Source organism: Xenopus laevis, chromosome 7S, assembly GCF_017654675.1.
Source record: "Xenopus laevis strain J_2021 chromosome 7S, Xenopus_laevis_v10.1, whole genome shotgun sequence".
NCBI lineage: Eukaryota > Metazoa > Chordata > Amphibia > Anura > Pipidae > Xenopus > Xenopus laevis.
In genome coordinates, this window is record NC_054384.1 from 65,718,006 (window position 1) to 65,739,051 (window position 21,046).

At 40.2% G+C, this 21,046-nt stretch overlaps 1 protein-coding gene and 1 pseudogene across 1 annotated transcript; one reads left to right on the forward strand and one right to left on the reverse strand.

Moving 5' to 3' along the window:
• Positions 1–395: 395 nt before the first annotated feature.
• LOC121396026 lies at positions 396–7,341 on the reverse strand (annotated as a pseudogene).
• A 171-nt stretch (positions 7,342–7,512) lies between these two features.
• LOC121396086 (coatomer subunit delta-like) lies at positions 7,513–20,343 on the forward strand. Its single transcript, XM_041570690.1, has 6 exons — positions 7,513–7,761; positions 8,366–8,530; positions 8,864–9,029; positions 9,233–9,380; positions 10,212–10,320; positions 19,940–20,343. Exons 1-6 carry the CDS (start codon positions 7,577–7,579, stop codon positions 20,016–20,018), a joined length of 852 nt encoding a protein of 283 aa, XP_041426624.1. The 5' UTR covers positions 7,513–7,576; the 3' UTR covers positions 20,019–20,343.
• Positions 20,344–21,046: the final 703 nt, after the last annotated feature.

Below are 21,046 nucleotides of genomic sequence, written 5' to 3' on the forward strand. Positions count from 1 at the left end.
CAACCAGTACATCATTGTCATTCCTTTAAAACATTTTCATTTTTGTGTTCCTGTTCCTTTAATAAAAACATATAAGTGTCAATAAGTGAAGGAGAAAAGACTAGTACAGAAGATTGGTATATAAAATATAGTATTTTAATTCATTATTTTAGGCTCAAGTCAGTATTGCTTGAAACAATTAGCTATTTTTCACTTTACCTGGTTTTCATTCTTATCTCATATGCTGTGTGTGTGGCGATCTTTTAAATAAGGCTTGTCCATATATTAATGTGTAATATCAACTTAATATGGATTTGGGCGTCCTGTTTGTAACCAAGTTAACTCAGTACTTACTGGTGAGGGAATAAAAGACTCCTCTGTGGTCTTGTAGTCTCCACTTCAAGACGCCCACATCACTATTCACGGGAAGGATTTTTCCGGTTTTTCAGCCCAATTACCGAATCCAAAGTGAAACGTTTTTTGTCTACATTAGGATGAGTCTGAGACAAGAAAACAAAATAATATATGGCATCCATTGATAATCAGACTGAATGTCTATAAAAAGATTTCACTTAATTTTTTCAGCCTTTCCACCACTGTACCACTGTAAATGAGTGTACAAAGCATGGTATACAAAGACATTTTTAAAAAGGTCTACTTGTTGTGTATTTAAAATTAATATTAATCCCATTTTGATTCCTTACCTGCAGCTGTACTCCTTTTTTATCTTCATTATCAATGTGGACACGAATCCTGCCAAACTTGTCATCCAACACCCTGAGCATGATAAGTCCATGGACCTCCATATTCTGAAGGCCTCCATCACGACTGCAGGTAAGGGAGATTTTTTCTTCAACTCTTAAGTGAACACTGTGGATAAAAATAAAGATTTAGTCTATAAAATGTCAAGGGTTGTTTTTCTACAAAAAATAAAAAAAAAGTATCAGAAATCTGTTCACATTTCACTGAAAAAATATTCCCATGGCCCCGTTGGGAGATGCAAAGCAGACATAGGGATTATAGCATGAAAGGAAAGCGATTTGGCACAAGCTTGTTTTGTTTAACCAACAAATTTACAGATATAAAAAAAACTTTTCTATTGATACCGCCACAGAAAAATACCGGTTAAAACAGATTGAAGCCTATTTTACCACAACTGAAAAAATATCAGACTGTCATTGTAAATTCTCAACACTCAACACTGACCTCTCCATGTTCACAGGGGAGCAAGCACTTTGGCCACTTCTGACGGTCTCTTGCCAGATGAAGGGGTGACGATAGTTTCTCCTTCAGATTTCAGTTTGTCCACAAAATGATCCACCTCCTTTCCTTTTGCTCCAAGTTTCAGGGCTTTGCCAGAACCAGAAGGCCTACAGGTGGCAAGAAAATAAGCTTCATCTAAAACACTTTTTGATAACCATAATTCTACACTTCCCACTAAATAATAAATAATAATATGCAGTTAAATGAGAAGGAAAGGCTAAAACTAAGTAATCTTTATCAGAAGGTCTACTTTATATAAATACACTAGTAAACCCTCAACATAATGTTGCTCTGAGTCCTCTATCAAAAGAAACACAGCATTTCTTTCCTTCTAGTGTGTATACATGGGCTTCTGTATCAGACTTCCTGTTTTCAGTTTAAACCTTCAGGCTAGGACTTGAGCATGCTCAGTTTGCTCCTCTCTCCCTCCTCCCCTCTCTGCTGTAATCTGAGCCCAGAGCTATGAGGGAGCAGGGAGAGACTCGGGCAGGAAATGATGTCACACCAAGCTAATATGGCAGCTGCTTTCCTAAACAAACAGAGTTTCTAGAGCTGTTTACTCGGGTATGGTAAAGAATTCTGCAGAATAAATAGTTTTATAGCTTGCACTATTGTGGCTAATCTATTGGCAATAAACTGCTAAGGTAGATTTGCTTCTATTTTAATCTGGTTTGCAGTTACATTTCTTAAATGTATTCTCCCTTGTATACCTTGATGGAACAGGAGCACTCTTTGTTTTCTCTGGTTCAATAATAGTCTCTGAAATCAGCGACACTGCATTTTTAGACATGGAGGAGCCACCTGAACTTCCAAATCCGCAAATCCAGGGCCTTCTTTCCCTGCCGCTCTGCATCCCTTCTGGCCTGCTGAAGCTCCTTGGCCTTACGTCTCATCTCTGCCTTGGCTTCTCTTTCCTGTGTCTGTAAAGAATGTAGAAAGAAAATTACATAAACACAAATCAGAAACTTTTTTTTTTTTAAATGTTTTGGGGAAAGCATTCGATTTAACTATTTTGCACACATGCAAGTTAATGTGGACAATACCCTTAAAAAATAATATTATATACGTATTTACATATATGGTGGAGTGCCCCAAGGCAGTCCTTTTCTGGATACGAATATACACGATGATTACAAATGTGACAGGACTTTCACTTAAAAGGATCCAGGGGAAGCATTGATCAACAAGCGAATCCAGGAATTAACAAATTCACCAGGAAATTAATAACGCATATTTCTCTGCCTCCAAACAGGTCATTGCAGCAGCCTGGAAGTCCCCATCTTGGACTTTCCTGAGGTTAAACGGAGGCTGGATAATGATCTCATTCTGGAGAAACTAACTAGCTACACAAATGGTGCGCAGAAATCTTTCCACAAAGTCTGGTCCCCCTGGTTATCATACCGAATATTCTCTTTAACCTAAATGCTCTTAGTTGCCCTCCCACTCTGACTCAAGGGATACCCTAAATTTTCTGACCCAATGCTGAACCTGTAAGTGCAGAAATGACGACAGTACTCGCACGTGTTAAAGGCAAATGTTTGTTTGGTTTATCTGTTTCCTTTTGATCATTTCTTTTCTTCATTTTCATTCTTCCTTTTTCTTTTCTTTTTTGTATAATTTCCTTGCCTGCTACTTAGGCTACTCTATTACACAACTCAGGAATGTACTTTATGTACCAATGCGACACAATACTGCTGCAGCCTGGGAATTGTCCAGTGCCTGCAGATTCTGAGTTTTACTATGTACCCATTTTTGCTACATGCTGATCTTTGAAAATAAAAATTTTAAATAAAAAAAAAAAATATATATAAATATATATGATTATTATTAAATGTGAATGGGGGGGCACTAATTCTGATCGATAGCCATGTGCTATGTATCCAGGTCTGTTCAGAAATTGGGCTGATGCACTACATTGACTAAAGCAATGCATCAGCAGGTGAGGAAGTGAAGACATTCAGCTCCTCCTCACTTTCTGCTGTTCTGATCTGTTTGCCCATGAGCTGAGTGAACAGGCAGAGAATGCATACCAGCCTTAAAGAAAAGGCTAAAATGAAGTAAGAAAGGTCTATATAAATACACCAGTCAACCCTCAAGTAATGCTGCTCTGAGTCCTCTGTCAAAAAAGCACAGCATTTCTTTCCTCTATGTGTACACATGGCTTCTGTATCAGACTTCCTGTTTTCAGCATAAACCTCCAGGGCTAGGGCTTGAGCATGCTCAGTTTGCTCCTCTCTCCCTCTCTGCTGTAATCAGAGCCCAGAGCTATGAGCAGGCAGGAAGTGATGTCACACCAAGCTGATATGGCAGCTGCTATCCTAAACAAACAGAGAGAGCTTCTAGAGTTTACTCAGGTATGGTAAAGCATTCTGCGAATAAATATAGTGTTGTAGCTTGCATTATTATTGCTAATCTATTGGCAATAAACTGCTTTGGTGGCTTTCCTTCTCCTTTAAGTTAAACGGGAGCTAAAAGAGGTGATTTTGGGTGCTTCTCTGCTGACCGAAACATGCGTCAGAAATGGTGCAGAAAGGTGCACTGCATTAAGGTTCTGATAAAAATCCCAATAGTAATTATTTTGACATCCACAAACGTATTGATAAAGTGCAGAGGGTTTCAGAATACCCTTGGTAAAATATAAGAACTCAATTCTCTAAACTAATCGATGGTACCAATCAAGGTCAATAGAAACGAAGGTTAGGAAAAAGTGCCTGTGGCTATATAGTTACTTCCATAACTTTCTTTAATGGATCATTAAATATCCATTACTACAGCTAATTAAAGGACAAACCAGTTATACACTGAAAAGAAATAAGAGCAAGATCAGAAAGTGTAACGAGATTCAGACTGATTCTTAAGTTACAGATTAAAGAGAACATTCTCCATAAGTATGATATGCCATACTCCTGCATAAGTCCTTTATGTGGCTTCCCATAAAACAAAGAATAACTTTACAAAACTCGTCCTCATGAACTTCATATGGCAGTGTCCCTCACTGTAACCTACAGCATTTAATATCCCACCTATTTGTGTCTGTAAGTTACCCTTCCATTTAGATTGTAAGTTATATGGGCAGGACCTCCATCCTCTTGTCTGACACTAAGCTCTAAATCTTTATTGTACATGTAGCCTTACCTCTCTGACTGCCCGGAACACCTTTTCCTCATGTGAGTCCATCTCTGTGAAAGTTCTTATTTGAAGCCAAATTCACATTCTCTCTGTATCCAAGAGCTACAATCTCATCAAATGCAAAGATCAGGTCAAAGCAGTGGTCTGAAATCTCGTCTCTTCCAGAGCTCTGCAGTACTCGGAATCTAGATTAGAGCATACAACAAACATATATTATGAAATATGCATGGATCATCTATATATTAAAAAATTACCACCCTTGTCGAGCTGGCAAATTGTAAGGACCAAAGTTAATTTACATTATGAGCAAACCTACACTATGCACACTCTGCATCCATTCAAAAAACATATTAACACATTTTGAAATATAGAGTATGGAGGCTCAGTTACCATTTATAGTCATCGGGGAGAAGACATTTAGCTTTATATATTAGTATTATCACATATCTATCATCATTATCTATCTATTCTATCTATCTAATCTATAGTATATTATAGATAATATAGATATGTTCTAATACTAATACTATATATAAAGCTAAATGTCTTCTCCCCGATGACTATAAATGGTAACTGAGCCTCATACTCTATATTTCAAAATGTGTTAATATGTTTTGGAATGGATGCAGCGAGTGTAGCATAGTGTAGGTTTGCTCATAATGTAAATTAACTTTTGGTCCTTACAATTTGCCAGCTCGACAAGGGTGGTAATTTTTTAATATATAGATGATCCATGCATATTTCATAATATATGTTGTTGTATGCTCCTAATCTAGATTCCGGAGTACTGCAGAGCTCTGGAAGAGACCGAGATTTCAGACCACTGCTTTGACCTGATCTTTGCATTTGATGAGATTGGCTCTTGGATACAGAGAGAATGTGAATTTGGCTCAAATAAGAACTTTCACAGAGATGGACTCACATGAGGAAAAGGTGTTCCGGGCAGTCAGAAGAGTAAGGCTACATGTACAATAAAGATTTAGAGCTTAGTGTCAGACAAGAGGATGGAGGTCCCTGCCCATATAACTTACAATCTAAATGGAAGGGTAACTTAGACACAAATAGGTGGGATATTAAATGCTGTAGGTTACAGTGAGGGACACTGCCATAGAAGTTCATGAGGACGATTTTGTAAGTTATTCTTTGTTTTATGGGAAGCCACAATAAGGACTTATGCAGGAGGTATGGCATATCATACTTATGGAGAATGTTCTCTTTAATCTGTAACTTAAGAATCAGTCTGAATCTCGTTACACTTTCTGATCTTAGCTCTTATTTCTTTTCAGTGTATAACTGGTTTGTCCTTTAATTAGCTGTAGTAATGGATATTTAATGATCCATTAAGAAAGTTATGGAAGTAACTATATAGCCCACGGCACTTTTTCCTAACCTTCGTTTCTATTGACCTTGATTGGTACCATCGATTAGTTTAGAGAATTTGAGTTCTTATATTTTACAAGGGGTATTCTGAACCCTCTGCACTTTTATCAATACGTTTGTGGGATGTCAAAATAATTACTATTGGGATTTTTATCAGAACCTTAATGCAGTGCACCTTTCTGCACCATTTCTGACGCATGTTTCGGTCAGCAGAGAAGCACCCAAAATCACCTCTTTTAGCTCCCGTTTAACTTAAAGGAGAAGGAAAGCCACCAAGCAGTTTATTGCCAATAGATTAGCAATAATAATGCAAGCTACAACACTATATTTATTCCGCAGAATGCTTTACCATACCTGAGTAAACTCTAGAAGCTCTCTCTGTTTGTTTAGGATAGCAGCTGCCATATCAGCTTGGTGGACATCACTTCCTGCCTGCCTCATAGCTCTGGGCTCTGATTACAGCAGAGAGGGAGAGAGGAGCAAACTGAGCATGCTCAAGCCCTAGCCCTGGAGGTTTATGCTGAAAACAGGAAGTCTGATACAGAAGCCCATGTGTACACAATAGAGGAAAGAAATGCTGTGCTTTTTTGACAGAGGACTCAGAGCAGCATTACTTTGAGGGTTGACTGGTGTATTTATATAGACCTTTCTTACTTCATTTTAGCCTTTTCTTTAAGGCTGGTATGCATTCTCTGCCTGTTCACTCAGCTCATGGGGCAAACAGATCAGAACAGCAGAAAGTGAGGAGGAGCTGAATGTCTTCACTTCCTCACCTGCTGATGCATTGCTTTAGTCAATGTAGTGCATCAGCCCAATTTCTGAACAGACCTGGATACATAGCACATGGCTATCGATCAGAATTAGTGCCCCCCCCATTCACATTTAATAATAATCATATATATTTATATAATATTTTTTTTTTATTTAAAATTTTTATTTTCAAAGATCAGCATGTAGCAAAATGGGTACATAGTAAAACTCAGAATCTGCAGGCACTGGACAATTCCCAGGCTGCAGCAGTATTGTGTCGCATTGGTACATAAAGTACATTCCTGAGTTGTGTAATAGAGTAGCCTAAGTAGCAGGCAAGGAAATTATACAAAAAAGAAAAGAAAAAGGAAGAATGAAAATGAAGAAAAGAAATGATCAAAAGGAAACAGATAAACCAAACAAACATTTGCCTTTAACACGTGCGAGTACTGTCGTCATTTCTGCACTTACAGGTTCAGCATTGGGTCAAGAAAATTTAGGGTATCCCTTGAGTCAGAGTGGGAGGGCAACTAAGAGCATTTAGGTTAAAGAGATATTTCGGTATGATAACCAGGGGGACCAGACTTTGTGGAAAGATTTCTGCGCACCATTTGTGTAGCTAGTTAGTTTCTCCAGAATGAGATCATTATCCAGCCTCCGTTTAACCTCAGGAAAGTCCAAGATGGGAGACTTCCAGGCTGCTGCAATGACCTGTTTGGAGGCAGAGAAAATATGCGTTATTAATTTCCTGGTGAATTTGTTAATTCCTGGGATTCGCTTGTTGATCAATGCTTCCCCTGGATCCTTTTTAAGTGAAAGTCCTGTCACATTTGTAATCATCGTGTATATTCGTATCCAGAAAAGGACTGCCTTGGGGCACTCCCACCATATATGTAAATACGTATATAATATTATTTTTAAGGGTATTGTCCACATTAAACTTGCATGTGTGCAAAATAGTTAAATCCGAATGCTTTCCCCAAAACATTTAAAAAAAAAAAAGTTTCTGATTTGTGTTTATGTAATTTTCTTTCTACATTCTTTACAGACACAGGAAAGAGAAGCCAAGGCAGAGATGAGACGTAAGGCCAAGGAGCTTCAGCAGGCCAGAAGGGATGCAGAGCGGCAGGGAAAGAAGGCCCCTGGATTTGGCGGATTTGGAAGTTCAGGTGGCTCCTCCATGTCTAACAATGCAGTGTCGCTGATTTCAGAGACTATTATTGAACCAGAGAAAACAAAGAGTGCTCCTGTTCCATCAAGGTATACAAGGGAGAATACATTTAAGAAATGCAACTGCAAACCAGATTAAAAATAGAAGCAAATCTACCTTAGCAGTTTATTGCCAATAGATTAGCCACAATAGTGCAAGCTATAAAACTATTTATTCTGCAGAATTCTTTACCATACCCGAGTAAACAGCTCTAGAAACTCTGTTTGTTTAGGAAAGCAGCTGCCATATTAGCTTGGTGTGACATCATTTCCTGCCCGAGTCTCTCCCTGCTCCCTCATAGCTCTGGGCTCAGATTACAGCAGAGAGGGGAGGAGGGAGAGAGGAGCAAACTGAGCATGCTCAAGTCCTAGCCCTGAAGGTTTAAACTGAAAACAGGAAGTCTGATACAGAAGCCCATGTATACACACTAGAAGGAAAGAAATGCTGTGTTTCTTTTGATAGAGGACTCAGAGCAACATTATGTTGAGGGTTTACTAGTGTATTTATATAAAGTAGACCTTTCTGATAAAGATTACTTAGTTTTAGCCTTTCCTTCTCATTTAACTGCATATTATTATTATTATTTAGTGGGAAGTGTAGAATTATGGTTATCAAAAAGTGTTTAGATGAAGCTTATTTTCTTGCCACCTGTAGGCCTTCTGGTTCTGGCAAAGCCCTGAAACTTGGAGCAAAAGGAAAGGAGGTGGATCATTTTGTGGACAAACTGAAATCTGAAGGAGAAACTATCGTCACCCCTTCATCTGGCAAGAGACCGTCAGAAGTGGCCAAAGTGCTTGCTCCCCCTGTGAACATGGAGAGGTCAGTGTTGAGTGTTGAGAATTTACAATGACAGTCTGATATTTTCAGTTGTGGTAAAATAGGCTTCAATCTGTTTTAACCGGTATTTTCTGTGCGGTATCAATAGAAAAGTTATTTTTTATATCTGTAACAATTTGTTGGTTAAACAAAACAAGCTTGTGCCAAATCGCTTTCCTTTCATGCTATAATCCCTATGTCTGCTTTGCATCTCCCAACGGGGCCATGGGAATATTTTTTCAGTGAAATGTGAACAGATTTCTGATACTTTTTTTTTATTTTGTAGAAAAACAACCCTTGACATTTTATAGACTAAATCTTTATTTTTATCCACAGTGTTCACTTAAGAGTTGAAGAAAAAATCTCCCTTACCTGCAGTCGTGATGGAGGCCTTCAGAATATGGAGGTCCATGGACTTATCATGCTCAGGGTGTTGGATGACAAGTTTGGCAGGATTCGTGTCCACATTGATAATGAAGATAAAAAAGGAGTACAGCTGCAGGTAAGGAATCAAAATGGATTAATATTAATTTTAAATACACAAACAAGTAGACCTTTTTAACAATGTCTTTGTATACCATGCTTTGTACACTCATTTACAGTGGTACAGTGGTGGAAAGGCTGAAAAATTAAGTGAAATCTTTTTATAGACATTCAGTCTGATTATCAATGGATGCCATATATTATTTTGTTTTCTTGTCTCAGACTCATCCTAATGTAGACAAAAAACGTTTCACTTTGGATTCGGTAATTGGGCTGAAAAACCCGGAAAAATCCTTCCCCGTGAATAGTGATGTGGGCGTCTTGAAGTGGAGACTACAGACCACAGAGGAGTCTTTTATTCCCCTCACCAGTAAGTACTGAGTTAACTTGGTTACAAACAGGACGCCCAAATCCATATTAAAGTTGATATTACACATTAATATATGGACAAGCCTTATTTAAAAGATCGCCACACACAGCATATGAGATAAGAATGAAAACCACGTAAAGTGAAAAATAGCTAATTGTTTCAAGCAATACTGACTTGAGCCTAAAATAATGAATTAAAATACTATATTTTATATACCAAATCTTCTGTACTAGTCTTTTCTCCTTCACTTATTGACACTTATATGTTTTTATTAAAGGAACAGGAACACCAAAAATGAAAATGTTTTAAAGGAATGACAATGATGTACTGTTGCCCTGCACTGGTAAAACTGAGTTGTTAGATACAGAAAGCTGCAAGCTGCTGTGTAGCCACAGGGGCAGCCATTCAAAGCTGAAAAGGGAGTAAAGGCACAGAACTCATAGCTGATAAGCTCTGTAGTATACAATGGGATTCTTCAGAATTTATCTACTGTGTATCCTGGGCTTGAATGGCTGCCCGAAGTCTACACAGCAGTTTGTTTATATAAACTACAGTTGTCTTTCTGAAACAAATACACCAGGCAGGTCCAAAGTCTGCGGACCAATTGCGGCCTGTTTTCAAATTTACAATACGTCAAACCTTAGCGTGGTAATGGCGGAGCCTATGAGATTTTAGAATCGTATTTATCAATTGATGAAATCTAAAGGTTACCATCTAGCATAGAACTACACCGGGGGGCCAGAAAATGCCTTAACTGTTTGTAAAAAGGATGAAATAAAATTGCTAACAAAACATTTTAATATGTGTGCAAATGTCTTTTTCTTACCTTAGTTAACTGTTGGCCATCAGAAAGTGGGAATGGCTGTGATGTTAACATAGAATATGAGCTTCAAGAAGAAAGGCTGGAGCTGAATGATGTTGTCATTACCATTCCTCTACCGTAAGTGATGCAAACAAGGCACAACATTTACAGTGTAAACATGGGTATAGCAACAATCTCATTCTCTCCTTTTTGCAGGCAACCTATTCATAGTGTGTGTTTTTCCTGAAGGTCCAAGTATAAGGATGTTCTGTATTCAGTATTAAGCTACGACTCCTATTTATAGCTTGGAAGAATCTCCCCCTAGTGATATTCTATGGATGCTACATATTACCATTGGCAGTATACAGTTAGGTCCATAAATCTTTGGACAGACAACTTTTTTTCTAATTTTGGTTCTGTACATTACCACAATGAATTTTAAATAAAACAACTCAGATGCAGTTGAACTGCAGAGGTTGAACAAAAAGATTGCATAAAAATGTAATCACTTCATTTCAGGGGCTCAAAGGTAATTGGACAATTGACTCAAAGGCTATTTTATGGGCAGGTGTGGGCAATTCCTTTGTTATGTCATTATCAATGAAGCAGGTAAAAATCCCTGTAGCTGATATGAGGGGGGTACTTGTACTTGGAAGATTTTGTTGTGAACAGACAACATGCAGTCAACGGAGCTCTCCATGCAGGTGAAACAAGCCATTCTTAAGCTGCAAAACCAGAAAAAACCCATCCGAGAAATTGCTACAATATTAGGAGTGGCAAAATCTACAGTTTGGTTCATCCCGAGAAACAAAGAAATCACTGGTGAGCTCAGCAACGCAAAAAGACCTGGACGTCCACAGAAGACAACAGTGGTGGATGATCGCAGAATCATTTCCATGGTGAAGAGAAACCGATTCACAACAGCCAAACAAGTGAACAACACTCTCCAGGAGGTAGGCGTATCGATATCCAAGTCAACCATAAAGAGAAGACTGCGTGAAAGTAAATACAGAGGGTGCACTGCAAGGTGCAAGCCAATCCTAAGCATCAAGAATAGAAAGGCTAGATTGGACTTTGCTAAAAAAAACCTCTAAAAAACAACTGAAAGCTGCTACAGTAAAGGCCTGGCAGAGCATTAAAAAGGAGCAAACCCAGAATCTGGTGATGTCCATGAGTTCAAGATGTCGGCTTGTCATTGCCAGAAAAGGGTTTTCAACCAAGTATTAGAAATGAACATTTTATTTTCAGTTTTTTAATTTGTCCAATTACTTTTGAGCCCCTGAAACACCACGCCAGCAACAATGCTTCAGCAATGGCAGCATAGGTATTCCCCTGTACTAAGCACAATTCAGCAAGAACTGTCCCTGTTTGCTATTTTGCTCATAGCCTATACAGAGTGATCCAATAAAACTATGGCAGCATAGGATTTCCCTTGTACTAAGCACAATTCAGCAGGAACAGTCCCTAAGTTTGCTCATAGCCTATACAGAAAGATCCCATAAAACTATGGCAGCATAGGATTTCCCTTGTACTAAGGTTTGCTCTTTTGAAAAACGGATTTCAGTGCAGAATTCTGTTGGCACAACACTATTAACTGATGTGTTTTGAAACAAAAATGTTTTCCCATGACCGTATCCCTTAAGCACAATCCAGCAGCAACCGACCACTAAATTTGCTCATAGACTGTACATCGAGATCCCATAAAACTATGGCAGCATATCTATTCCCCTGTACTAAGTACAGTTTAGCTGGAACAGTCCGTAAGTTTGCTCAAAGCCTGTACAGAGAGATCCCTGTATAACTCAACCTGCAGCCTTGTGCCTTTATATGGCCAGAGGACCACTAACTTGTAAAATCCTTATAATTTACAGTAGGGGTACATTATGCATTATAATACACAAAATATACTCATTGTTCCCTGTATAACTCAGCCTGTATCCTTGTTCCTTTATATGGTCCCAGAAATGTTTCACCGTCCCTCTCTACTATAGCACCTCATCTATTCAATGTGGCAAAACTGCTGATCCCCACATGATAGAAATCGCTGCAGCCCCCAATAATCCAGGACTGGATAAACAAAATGAGTGAATTATACCATTCTGAGGAAATCTCAGCTACAGCCCCTGAATATGTCACTAAATTTACAGCTAAATGGATATACTGGACCCTCTGTAAAGGGGTTGTTCACCTTCCAAACACTTTTTTCAATTCAGTTGTTTTTAGATTGTTCCCCGGAAATGAAAACTTTTTTCAATTACTTTCCATTATTTATTTTTTACGGTTGAATGTTGAAAGTTGAATGTTCCTGTCTCTGGTGTTTGATTCTAGCAGCTCAGTAAATCAGGTGCAGACTCTGAACTGTTACAATTTTGGAACATTAAGTTGATACATTTCTCAGCAGCTTCTCTGGAGTATTAGCAACTATTGTATCAATTCTAACAGCTGCCTGTAATGAAACCCAGAGATTCTGCTCAGCAGGGACAAAGATAAGAAATGTATCAACTAAATGTATCCATTTAGAACAGTTTACAGGGTCGGCGACCCCCAGGGCTGCTGCAGAAGGTAAAAAATGACACTTTACACTTCAATATTTGAAAAACTGTGACACATAGAAAATAGAAAGTCATTGGAAAATGTCATTATTTCTGGTGATCTATCGGAAAACAACTAGTTGTCTGAAGGTGAACCATCCCTTTAATGAGAGGCTGGGTTGTGCGCTGGGCCCCTCGGAAGTGCCAATTTAAAAAAAAAGCACCCAAATTGCCTACCTCTACAGCCACTCTGAAGATAATCCTCCCAGCCGCTCCTAAATGAATCGTTCTAGACACTTTGCAGATAATCCTCCCAGCCGCTATGAAGATAATCCACACAACCGCTCTGGAAATAATCCTCCCATCTGCACTGCGGATAATTCACTCAATCCATATTAAGATCATCTGCTCAATCACAACAAAGAAAATCCTCCCAAAAGCTTTTAAATTAATCCTCTCAGTTTCCTCTCAATCGCTCTGAAGATGATCCTCCCAGCTGCTCTGAAGATAATCCTCCCATCTGCACTGCGGATAATTCACTTAGTCCATATGAAAATAATCCTCTCAGTCGCAATGAAGAAAATCCTCCCATCCGACCTGAATATAATCCTCCCAGCCGCTCTGAAGATAATCCTCAAAACCGCTCTGGAGATAATCCTCCCATCCAATCTGAAAATAATCCTCACAGCCGTTTCGAATATTATTCTCCCAGCAGCTCTGAGGCTATGGATACACGTGCGGATGTTCGGCGCAGTTTCAGTGCAGTTTTTAAAAAAGCCGACCTCTGCATAAAAACCGCGTTGCGAACCTCTGTGAAAATCCACATGTGTCAATAGCCTGAAGATACACCTCCCAGCCGTTCTGACGGTAATCCTCCCATCCGACCTGAAGATAATCCAACCTCTCGGAAGATAATCAAGCCGCTCTGAAGATAATCCATCTGCTTTGAAGATAATCCTCCCAGATGCTCTGAAGATAATCCTCAAAGGGCTCCAAAAATAAACCAGGCACTTTGAAGATAATCCTCCCAGCCGCTCCAAAGATAATACTCCCAACCCTCTGCAAATAATCACACAAAATGAGGTCTCAAAAGTAATTGCTTTATTGGGCCAACTTCCAAATTCCTTTCTTAAAGAACAAAAAATCATTATCCTATTTATCCAGATTAGCATCCAGGCAATCCTAGCTCCCCAACTGGTAGAAATCTTCAGTACAGGTATGGGACCTGTTATCCAGAATGCTCAGGGTTTTCTGGTAAACCTTTCCGTAATTTGAATCCTCATACATTTAGACTACTAGAAATTCATTTAAACAATAAATAAACCCAATAGGCTGATTTTGCTTCAAATAAGGATTCATTATCACTTAGTTTGGATCAAGTACAAGGTACAGTTTAATTATTACAGAGAAAAAAGAAAACTGTTTTTAAAATTTTGGATAATTTGAATAAAATGGAGTCTATGGGAGAAAGCCTTCTTGACATTCAGGGCTTTCTGGATTACAGGTTTCCAGATAACCGATCCCATACCTGTAAAACAAATTAAGCAAGTGGTCCTAGAACTACCACAAAATATACAACATGAAAAAAACCTTCTGTAGAATTTTACACCAACCACATCACACTAAAAACCTAAAAAATGGGCTCTATGCAAAAAATAACCCACAATATCAACCCCCCAATATCTCCCACAGCAATGCTGGACTAAATACAAACATGTTCTGTACCGACCAAAGCCATAATACTTACCATGAGAGTGTCCCAGGCAAACGTCTTCCTCTGTCTTCTGATCTCTCTTCTATCCCTTCTGCTATATCCTTCTCTTTTCTTCAGCTTCTCACTTGCATATTCCTGATAAAGACAAATGTAAAAAAATCCATTAAAAAAACTATATTATGTTTTTTTTGACAACATAAACTTTTCAAATCTGCCATAATTTTTGTACAATTCCATTTCTGTAACAAGATATAGACTAAAAAAATGGAGAAAATATCAAATTGAAAGTCACTTTATAAACCAACATACTTTAGGTTCCAAGTCCAAAACTCCCACTAACTGTAGGTTCACCCCACAGAATCATAGACTTTTTTTTTTGCAAAATACACACAATCACCAATATGAGCCCATAACCCTTTAGCCCACACAAAAACCTCTGGCTCACTGTCCTGACCTGACCTATGCTAACTGAGCCTCACACTTCCTACTCACTTGGGTCCTGGTTGTGGTTCTCCTGCAAGGTGGCTTCTTCAGTAGGTGTTCATCCTGTGATGCACATCTGTCCCTGTGGCTTGTCTCCAATTCTCTTCTAAACTCTACCCCTTTCTATGTGTTTCACTACTCCCCCTAGTGGCCAAACACTATATATACAGGTAACATAGATCCAACCCAACTCTACACTGCCATCTAGGAGCAGAAGTTGGTAATTACAATGCAATAACTTGTGAATGCCTTTAAAGACTAATGGCACACTGGGTGATATGATTGCCCACATTTCGATTTGTGCTACCATGGGTGAAACATATCCCTGAAATGTTTTTCCACTGGCCAGGGCCAGAACTAGGAGCAGGCAGAAGAGGCAGGTCCTACGACTCAATGAAAGGGGGGCGCTGGGAGCTACCATTAAAAAAGTCTTCTACCTTCCCCAAGCCGGGTTTGCACCCCTTACTGCCCTTTGCTCTCCCCTCCCTCGTCACCCTCCCCTCCGTTGCTTTCTTTACCCACCCTTCGTCGCATTCTCCTCCCCTCCATTGCTCTCTCCTTCTTTGGGTGCATCCGGGTTGATCTGCCACCGACAATAAAGTAAATCGCCAGTCGGAAAACATACTCGGCACTTTTTTCCGAAAATGCAACTTCAGGTAACTTAAGGAACTTTTTATTACCAGCAAGGAAAACATTTTGACAGAGATTTGCATACATTTTATTTTCTGTATAATCTTGTCCAGCCCTAGAAGGGATTTTGATCTCCATCTCTTAATTCTGCTAAAAACATATAAACTTTAACTTAGTTACCATCAAGTACAAGACACTGTTTTATTATTAGAGAAAAAGGTAGTAATTTTTAAAAAGTATAGGTATTCCTTTGTACTATGCTTTATGCACTGAATCTAGGATTTGTATATTCAAATTAGGGGTGGGAAGGGAAATCATGTAAATATTTGTCACAAAACAAGGAATTAAAAATATTTTTTCCACTTTTTACATTCCTGTCACTATTCATATGCAAATTAAGATTCCGATTCGACATGGTATTCGGCCGAATCTTTAATTAAGGATTCTGGGATTTGGCCGAATCCCAAATACCACGACACCACTACACACTATGGGTGGCAACAAGACCCAGAGAGCATGCTCAGATGCAGCCGCCAGGCTGGAACTCTATGACTGGACTGCTCCACAAGATGGCGGCACAATGCTTTAAGACCAGGCTGCTATGCACCGCAATAAACAATTGCTGGGCAGCCCTATCTGTAAAAATAGGAGGTGGTTAAGACCGACCTCTCCCTCCCACAAGCTTACCTCCAGACACTGATAAAGAGGACAACTGGAGCGGAGAGAAGGATCTAAAGATTAGAGGACATGTGCAACCCCCTGGGGGTACAAGTGCACACTCTACAAAGCCAAAACCCAACCCTTGCATCCAAACTGGACAACAATGAAAACAGGCAGCTCAGGTATTCCTACGTTTGCTTATAGACTGTACAGAGAGATCTCAAAAAATAGGGAAGCACAATTCAGCAGGAACAGTCCATAAGTTTGCTCACAGCCTGAACAGAGTTCCCATAACTATGGCAGCAAAGGCAATCTCCTGTAATAAGCACAATTCAGCAGGAACATTCCCAAACTTTGCTCATAGCCTGTCAGAGAGATCTCAAAAAAAATATGGCAGCATAGGAATTCCCCTGTACTAAGCACAATTCAGCAGGAACAGTGCCTAAGTTTACTCATCACCTGTATAGAGAGTTCCCATAAAACAATGGCAGCCGATCACCGTGATGATGGTCAATGTTCATGGGTCAAAGATCATGTGTCAAATGGCATGGGACAAAGGTCACGGGTCAAATGGCATTGGTCAAATGTTTGGGTCAGAGGGAAATCCTCCAAAGCATATGGTTGCACATATCGAACCCTATGATGGTGGTCAAAGGTCATGGTTCAAAGGTCATGAATCAGGGGTAACTCCCTCAAAGCAGATGGCGGCAAGGTCATGGGTCAGAGGGGACTCTGACAAAGCAGAAGGCTGCAAGAGCCACACCAAGGCAGACAAATGACAACCATTATGGCGGTCAATGGTCAAAGGGCATGGGTCAAAAGAGTGTACTCCGCCAAAGCAGATGGCTGCAAGAGTGCCCTTGAAGAAACGTAAGCAACTCCGCCAAAGCAGAAGGCTGCAAGAACCCACATGGCAGATGAGTGTGCCTCATGATGACGGTCAATGGTCATGGGTCAAAGGTCATAGGTCAGAGGGCACTCCACCAAAGCAGATGGCTGCAAGAGCCCCCACAGCTGATAGGAAAACCCCATGATGGCTGTCATGAAGGTCACGTGTCAAAAGTCGAAGGTCTAATGGCATTGAAGGCCGTCCAAGTAAAGGTACAGCTGCAAATTATGTTGTGCTGATCACACGAAGAAACTGGAGGGATATTGTTACATTTTTGTTTGACTTCCATACTCAGATTTTAACTTGGTGCTTACTAGCAGGGTGAAGGCAGGCTGGTATCACCTGTAGCAATAAAGAGCATGGGTTAAAGGTCACGCATAAGATACAAAGAATATAAATTGGTGTTTACGAAAAAAAGACCTCTGTTAGAATAAGGGCACAGCTAGGGGTCTGACTGGATGGCCTAGCAGAGGAATAAGCAAACCCCATGATGGAGACCAAATTGCATGGATCAGAGGGAACTCCCTCAAAGCAGATGGTGGCAACAGCCACTAAGGCAGACAAGTGACAACCATTGTGGTGGTCAAATTGTATGGGTCAAAGGTAATGGGTCAGCAGGCACTCCGCCAAAGCAGATGCTGCAAGAGCCCACAGGGCAGATGAGCATACCTCATGATAAAAGTCAACTGTCATGGGTCAAAGGTCATGTGTAAAATGGCATGGGTCATAGGGCACTAACAAAGCAGATGGCTGCAAGAGCCACCAAGGCAGACAAGTAACAACCATTGTGGTGATCAAAGGTTATGGGTCAAAGACAACTCTGACTAAGCAGGTGGTCGCAAGAGCCACCAAGGCAGACACGTGACAACTATTGTGGTGATCAAAGGTCATAGGTCAGATACCACTCTGCCAAAGCAGATGGCTGCAAGAGCCCACATGGCAGATGAGTATACCTCATGATGACGGTCAATGGTCATGAGTCAAAGGTCATGTGCAAAATTTGAGGGTTAGGTTAACCAGGAAGAGAGGGTGAAGTGAGTACGAGCAGAGTAAGGGGTCATGCAGGGTAACCTAGCACATGAATTAGTGAACCTCATTATGGCGGTCAAAGGGCTTGGGTTCAAGGTCATAGGTAAATTGCATGGGTCAAAGGGCATGGGTTAAAAGGTACTCCATCAAAGCAGAAGGCTGAAATTATCCATAAAGGAAGATGCTTGGGTTAGATAGTTGAGCTTTTGATTAAAAAGAAAGGGGAATTGAAGTGAGCAGAGTTAAGGGAGCATGGGGCAAAGGGGACCCCACAAGAGCAAATGTTGGTCAAAGTTCATGGTTTAAAGATATTTGGTTTAATGACATGGGTCAAAGGGCACGCCACCAAAGAACATGACTGCAACAGTCCCCAAGGCAGATAAGCGAACCTAATGATGGTGCTCAAAGGTCATGCGTCAAAGGTCATGGGTCTCTGACTAAGCAGGCGGTGGCAAGAGCCACCAAGGCAGACAAGTGACAACCATTGTGGTGATCAAAGGTCATGGGTCAAAGGCCATGGGTCAGATAGCACTCTGCCAAAGCAGATGGCTGCAAGAGCCCACAGGGCAGATAAGCGTACCTCATAACGGTCAATGGTCATGTTTAAAGTGGCATGAGTCAAAGGTCATGGGTCAGAGGGAAGTCTGTCAAAGCAGGTGGCTGCAAGAGCCACCAAGGCAGACAAGTGACAACCATTATGGTGGTCAAAGGTCATGGGTCAAAGGTATTGGGTCAAATGAGGGAATTCTGACAAAGCAGATGGTTGCAAGAGCCCCCAAGGCTAAGATCAGCAACCACAATGATGGTGGTCAATGTTCACGGGTCAAAGATCATGGGTTGAAAGTCATGGGTCAAATTGCATGGGTCAGAGGGAACTCCGATCACTGCCCTCTACAGAGAGAGCGCATAAAACGATTGCAGCATATGTATTCCGCTGTACTAAGCACAATTCAGCAGGAGCAGTCCCTAAGTTTGCTCATAAACTCTACAGAGAGATCCCAAAAAACGATGGTAGCATATGTATTCCCCTGTACTAAGCACAATTCAGCAGGAACATTCCCCTAAATTAGCTAATATACTGTACAGAGAGATCCCATTCAACTATGGAAGCAAGGTATTCCCTTGAACTAAGTACAATCAGCAGGAACAGTCCCCTACTTTTGCTCATAGCCTGCACAGAAAGATCCCATAAAATGATGGCAGCATAGATATTCCCCTGTACTAAGCATAATTCAGCAGGAACATTATCTAAGGAATGTGGGGTGACATATCTCATAGAGGGATCCCTCTTCCTACATACAGCGCTGCTTGTTTTTTAATTTGTTTTTAACCAGTACGACATGGCATGGAGGTAAATAAATATGGCCTTGTATTGATATTTTGAAATGTGTTTACTTTACAATACAGTATTATGGGGCGTTGTGGCTAAGGGATTAAGTCCCAATTTTGTACATACATTATATATATATATATATATATATATATATATATATATATATATATATATATATATATATATATATATATATATATATATATATATATATATATATATATATAGATATAGATATAGATATATAGATATATAGATACATATATAGATAGATATATACAGTAGATATATAGATAGATATATGGATATATATGGGTCACTAGTTTTCCTTCTCCTTTAAGATTGGTTGTGATCTAATAAAGACAATCTTCTAATTTAAAGCATAAGCAGTGAGTAACAGGCCCGAAGTAGCAATGGGCCTGTTCCATGGCATATTTAAAATGTAATTAGATGTAGACACACAGTGACGCACTTTCCTACCTCTACAGTCACAACAGCATGTTGGGAGTGGCGCTCTTTCTGCAGATAATGCTCCCAACCGCTCTGAAGATACTCCGGCCGCTCTGAAGGTAATCTTCCAAGACCCTCTGAAGATAATCCAGCCGCTCTAAAGATTATCGAGCCTATCTGAAGATATTCCAGCTGCTCCTCCCAGGAACTCTGCAGAGAAATCTTCCAGACGCTCTGCAGAGAAAACTCAGTCCTTCTGAATATAATCTTTCCAGCCGCTCTGAAGATAATCCTCCCTACCGCTCAGTAGATAATCCTCAAAACTGCTCTGAAGATAATCCAGCTGCTCCAAATATTATCCAGCTGCTTTGCAGATAATCCTCCCAGCTGCTCTGCAAATAATAACACAAAATGAGGTATCAAAAGTATTAACTCACCAAGAAATAGAGGAGGTCCAGGTGCACCACCCTGAACCTTCAGCTAGGGGAGCAGATGAAAACGGTATTATGATGGAGCAGGCACTCATGGAACAATCTTCGACAGATGTGTAAAAAGAATGTAGTTTATTCAGAACTCAAAGGTACATTCTTTTTACATGTCTGTCTTAAAGATAGTTCCATGAGTGCCTGCTCCATCATTATACAGTTTTATAAGCTGACAATCTTAGCTCTCATGTGCAACAACATCCCTCCCCTACTACCCTGGCAGCTTTACACCAGGCTGAGAAAACATATTCTTATTACTTGCATAATAAAATTAAAATTAACTACTCGTGTGTGTGGTCTGTACGGGGCGCTGAGCAGATGTGTGTTCTGGAGCTCCGTGACAACTATCCTGAATACCCCGGTGGCAACTGGCTAGAAGCTCAAATCCTATAATTATGGCATACCCGACACCACTTCACACTATGGGTGGCAACAAGACCCAGAGAGAAAGCCCAGATGCAGCCACCAGACTGGAACACTATGCCCCGGACTGCTCCTCAATATAGTGGCGTATCCCTTTCGCCGGAAGAAGAGAACACCACGCCAGCAACAATGCTTCAGCAATGGCAGCATAGGATTTTCCCCTGTACTAAGCACAATTCAGCAGGAACAATCCACTACGTTTGCTAGTTTGCTCATAGAATCTACAGAGAGATCGCA

Coding starts and splice junctions, on each gene's coding strand:
- LOC121396086 (XM_041570690.1), top strand. CDS start 7,577: ATGAGACGTAAGGCCAAGGAGCTTCAGCAGGCCAGAAGGGATGCAGAG. Junction 9,381..10,211: donor GTCTTTTATTCCCCTCACCA/GTAAGTACTGAG, acceptor TTCTTACCTTAG/TTAACTGTTGGCCATCAGAA. Junction 10,321..19,939: donor GTCATTACCATTCCTCTACC/GTAAGTGATGCA, acceptor CTACCTCTACAG/TCACAACAGCATGTTGGGAG.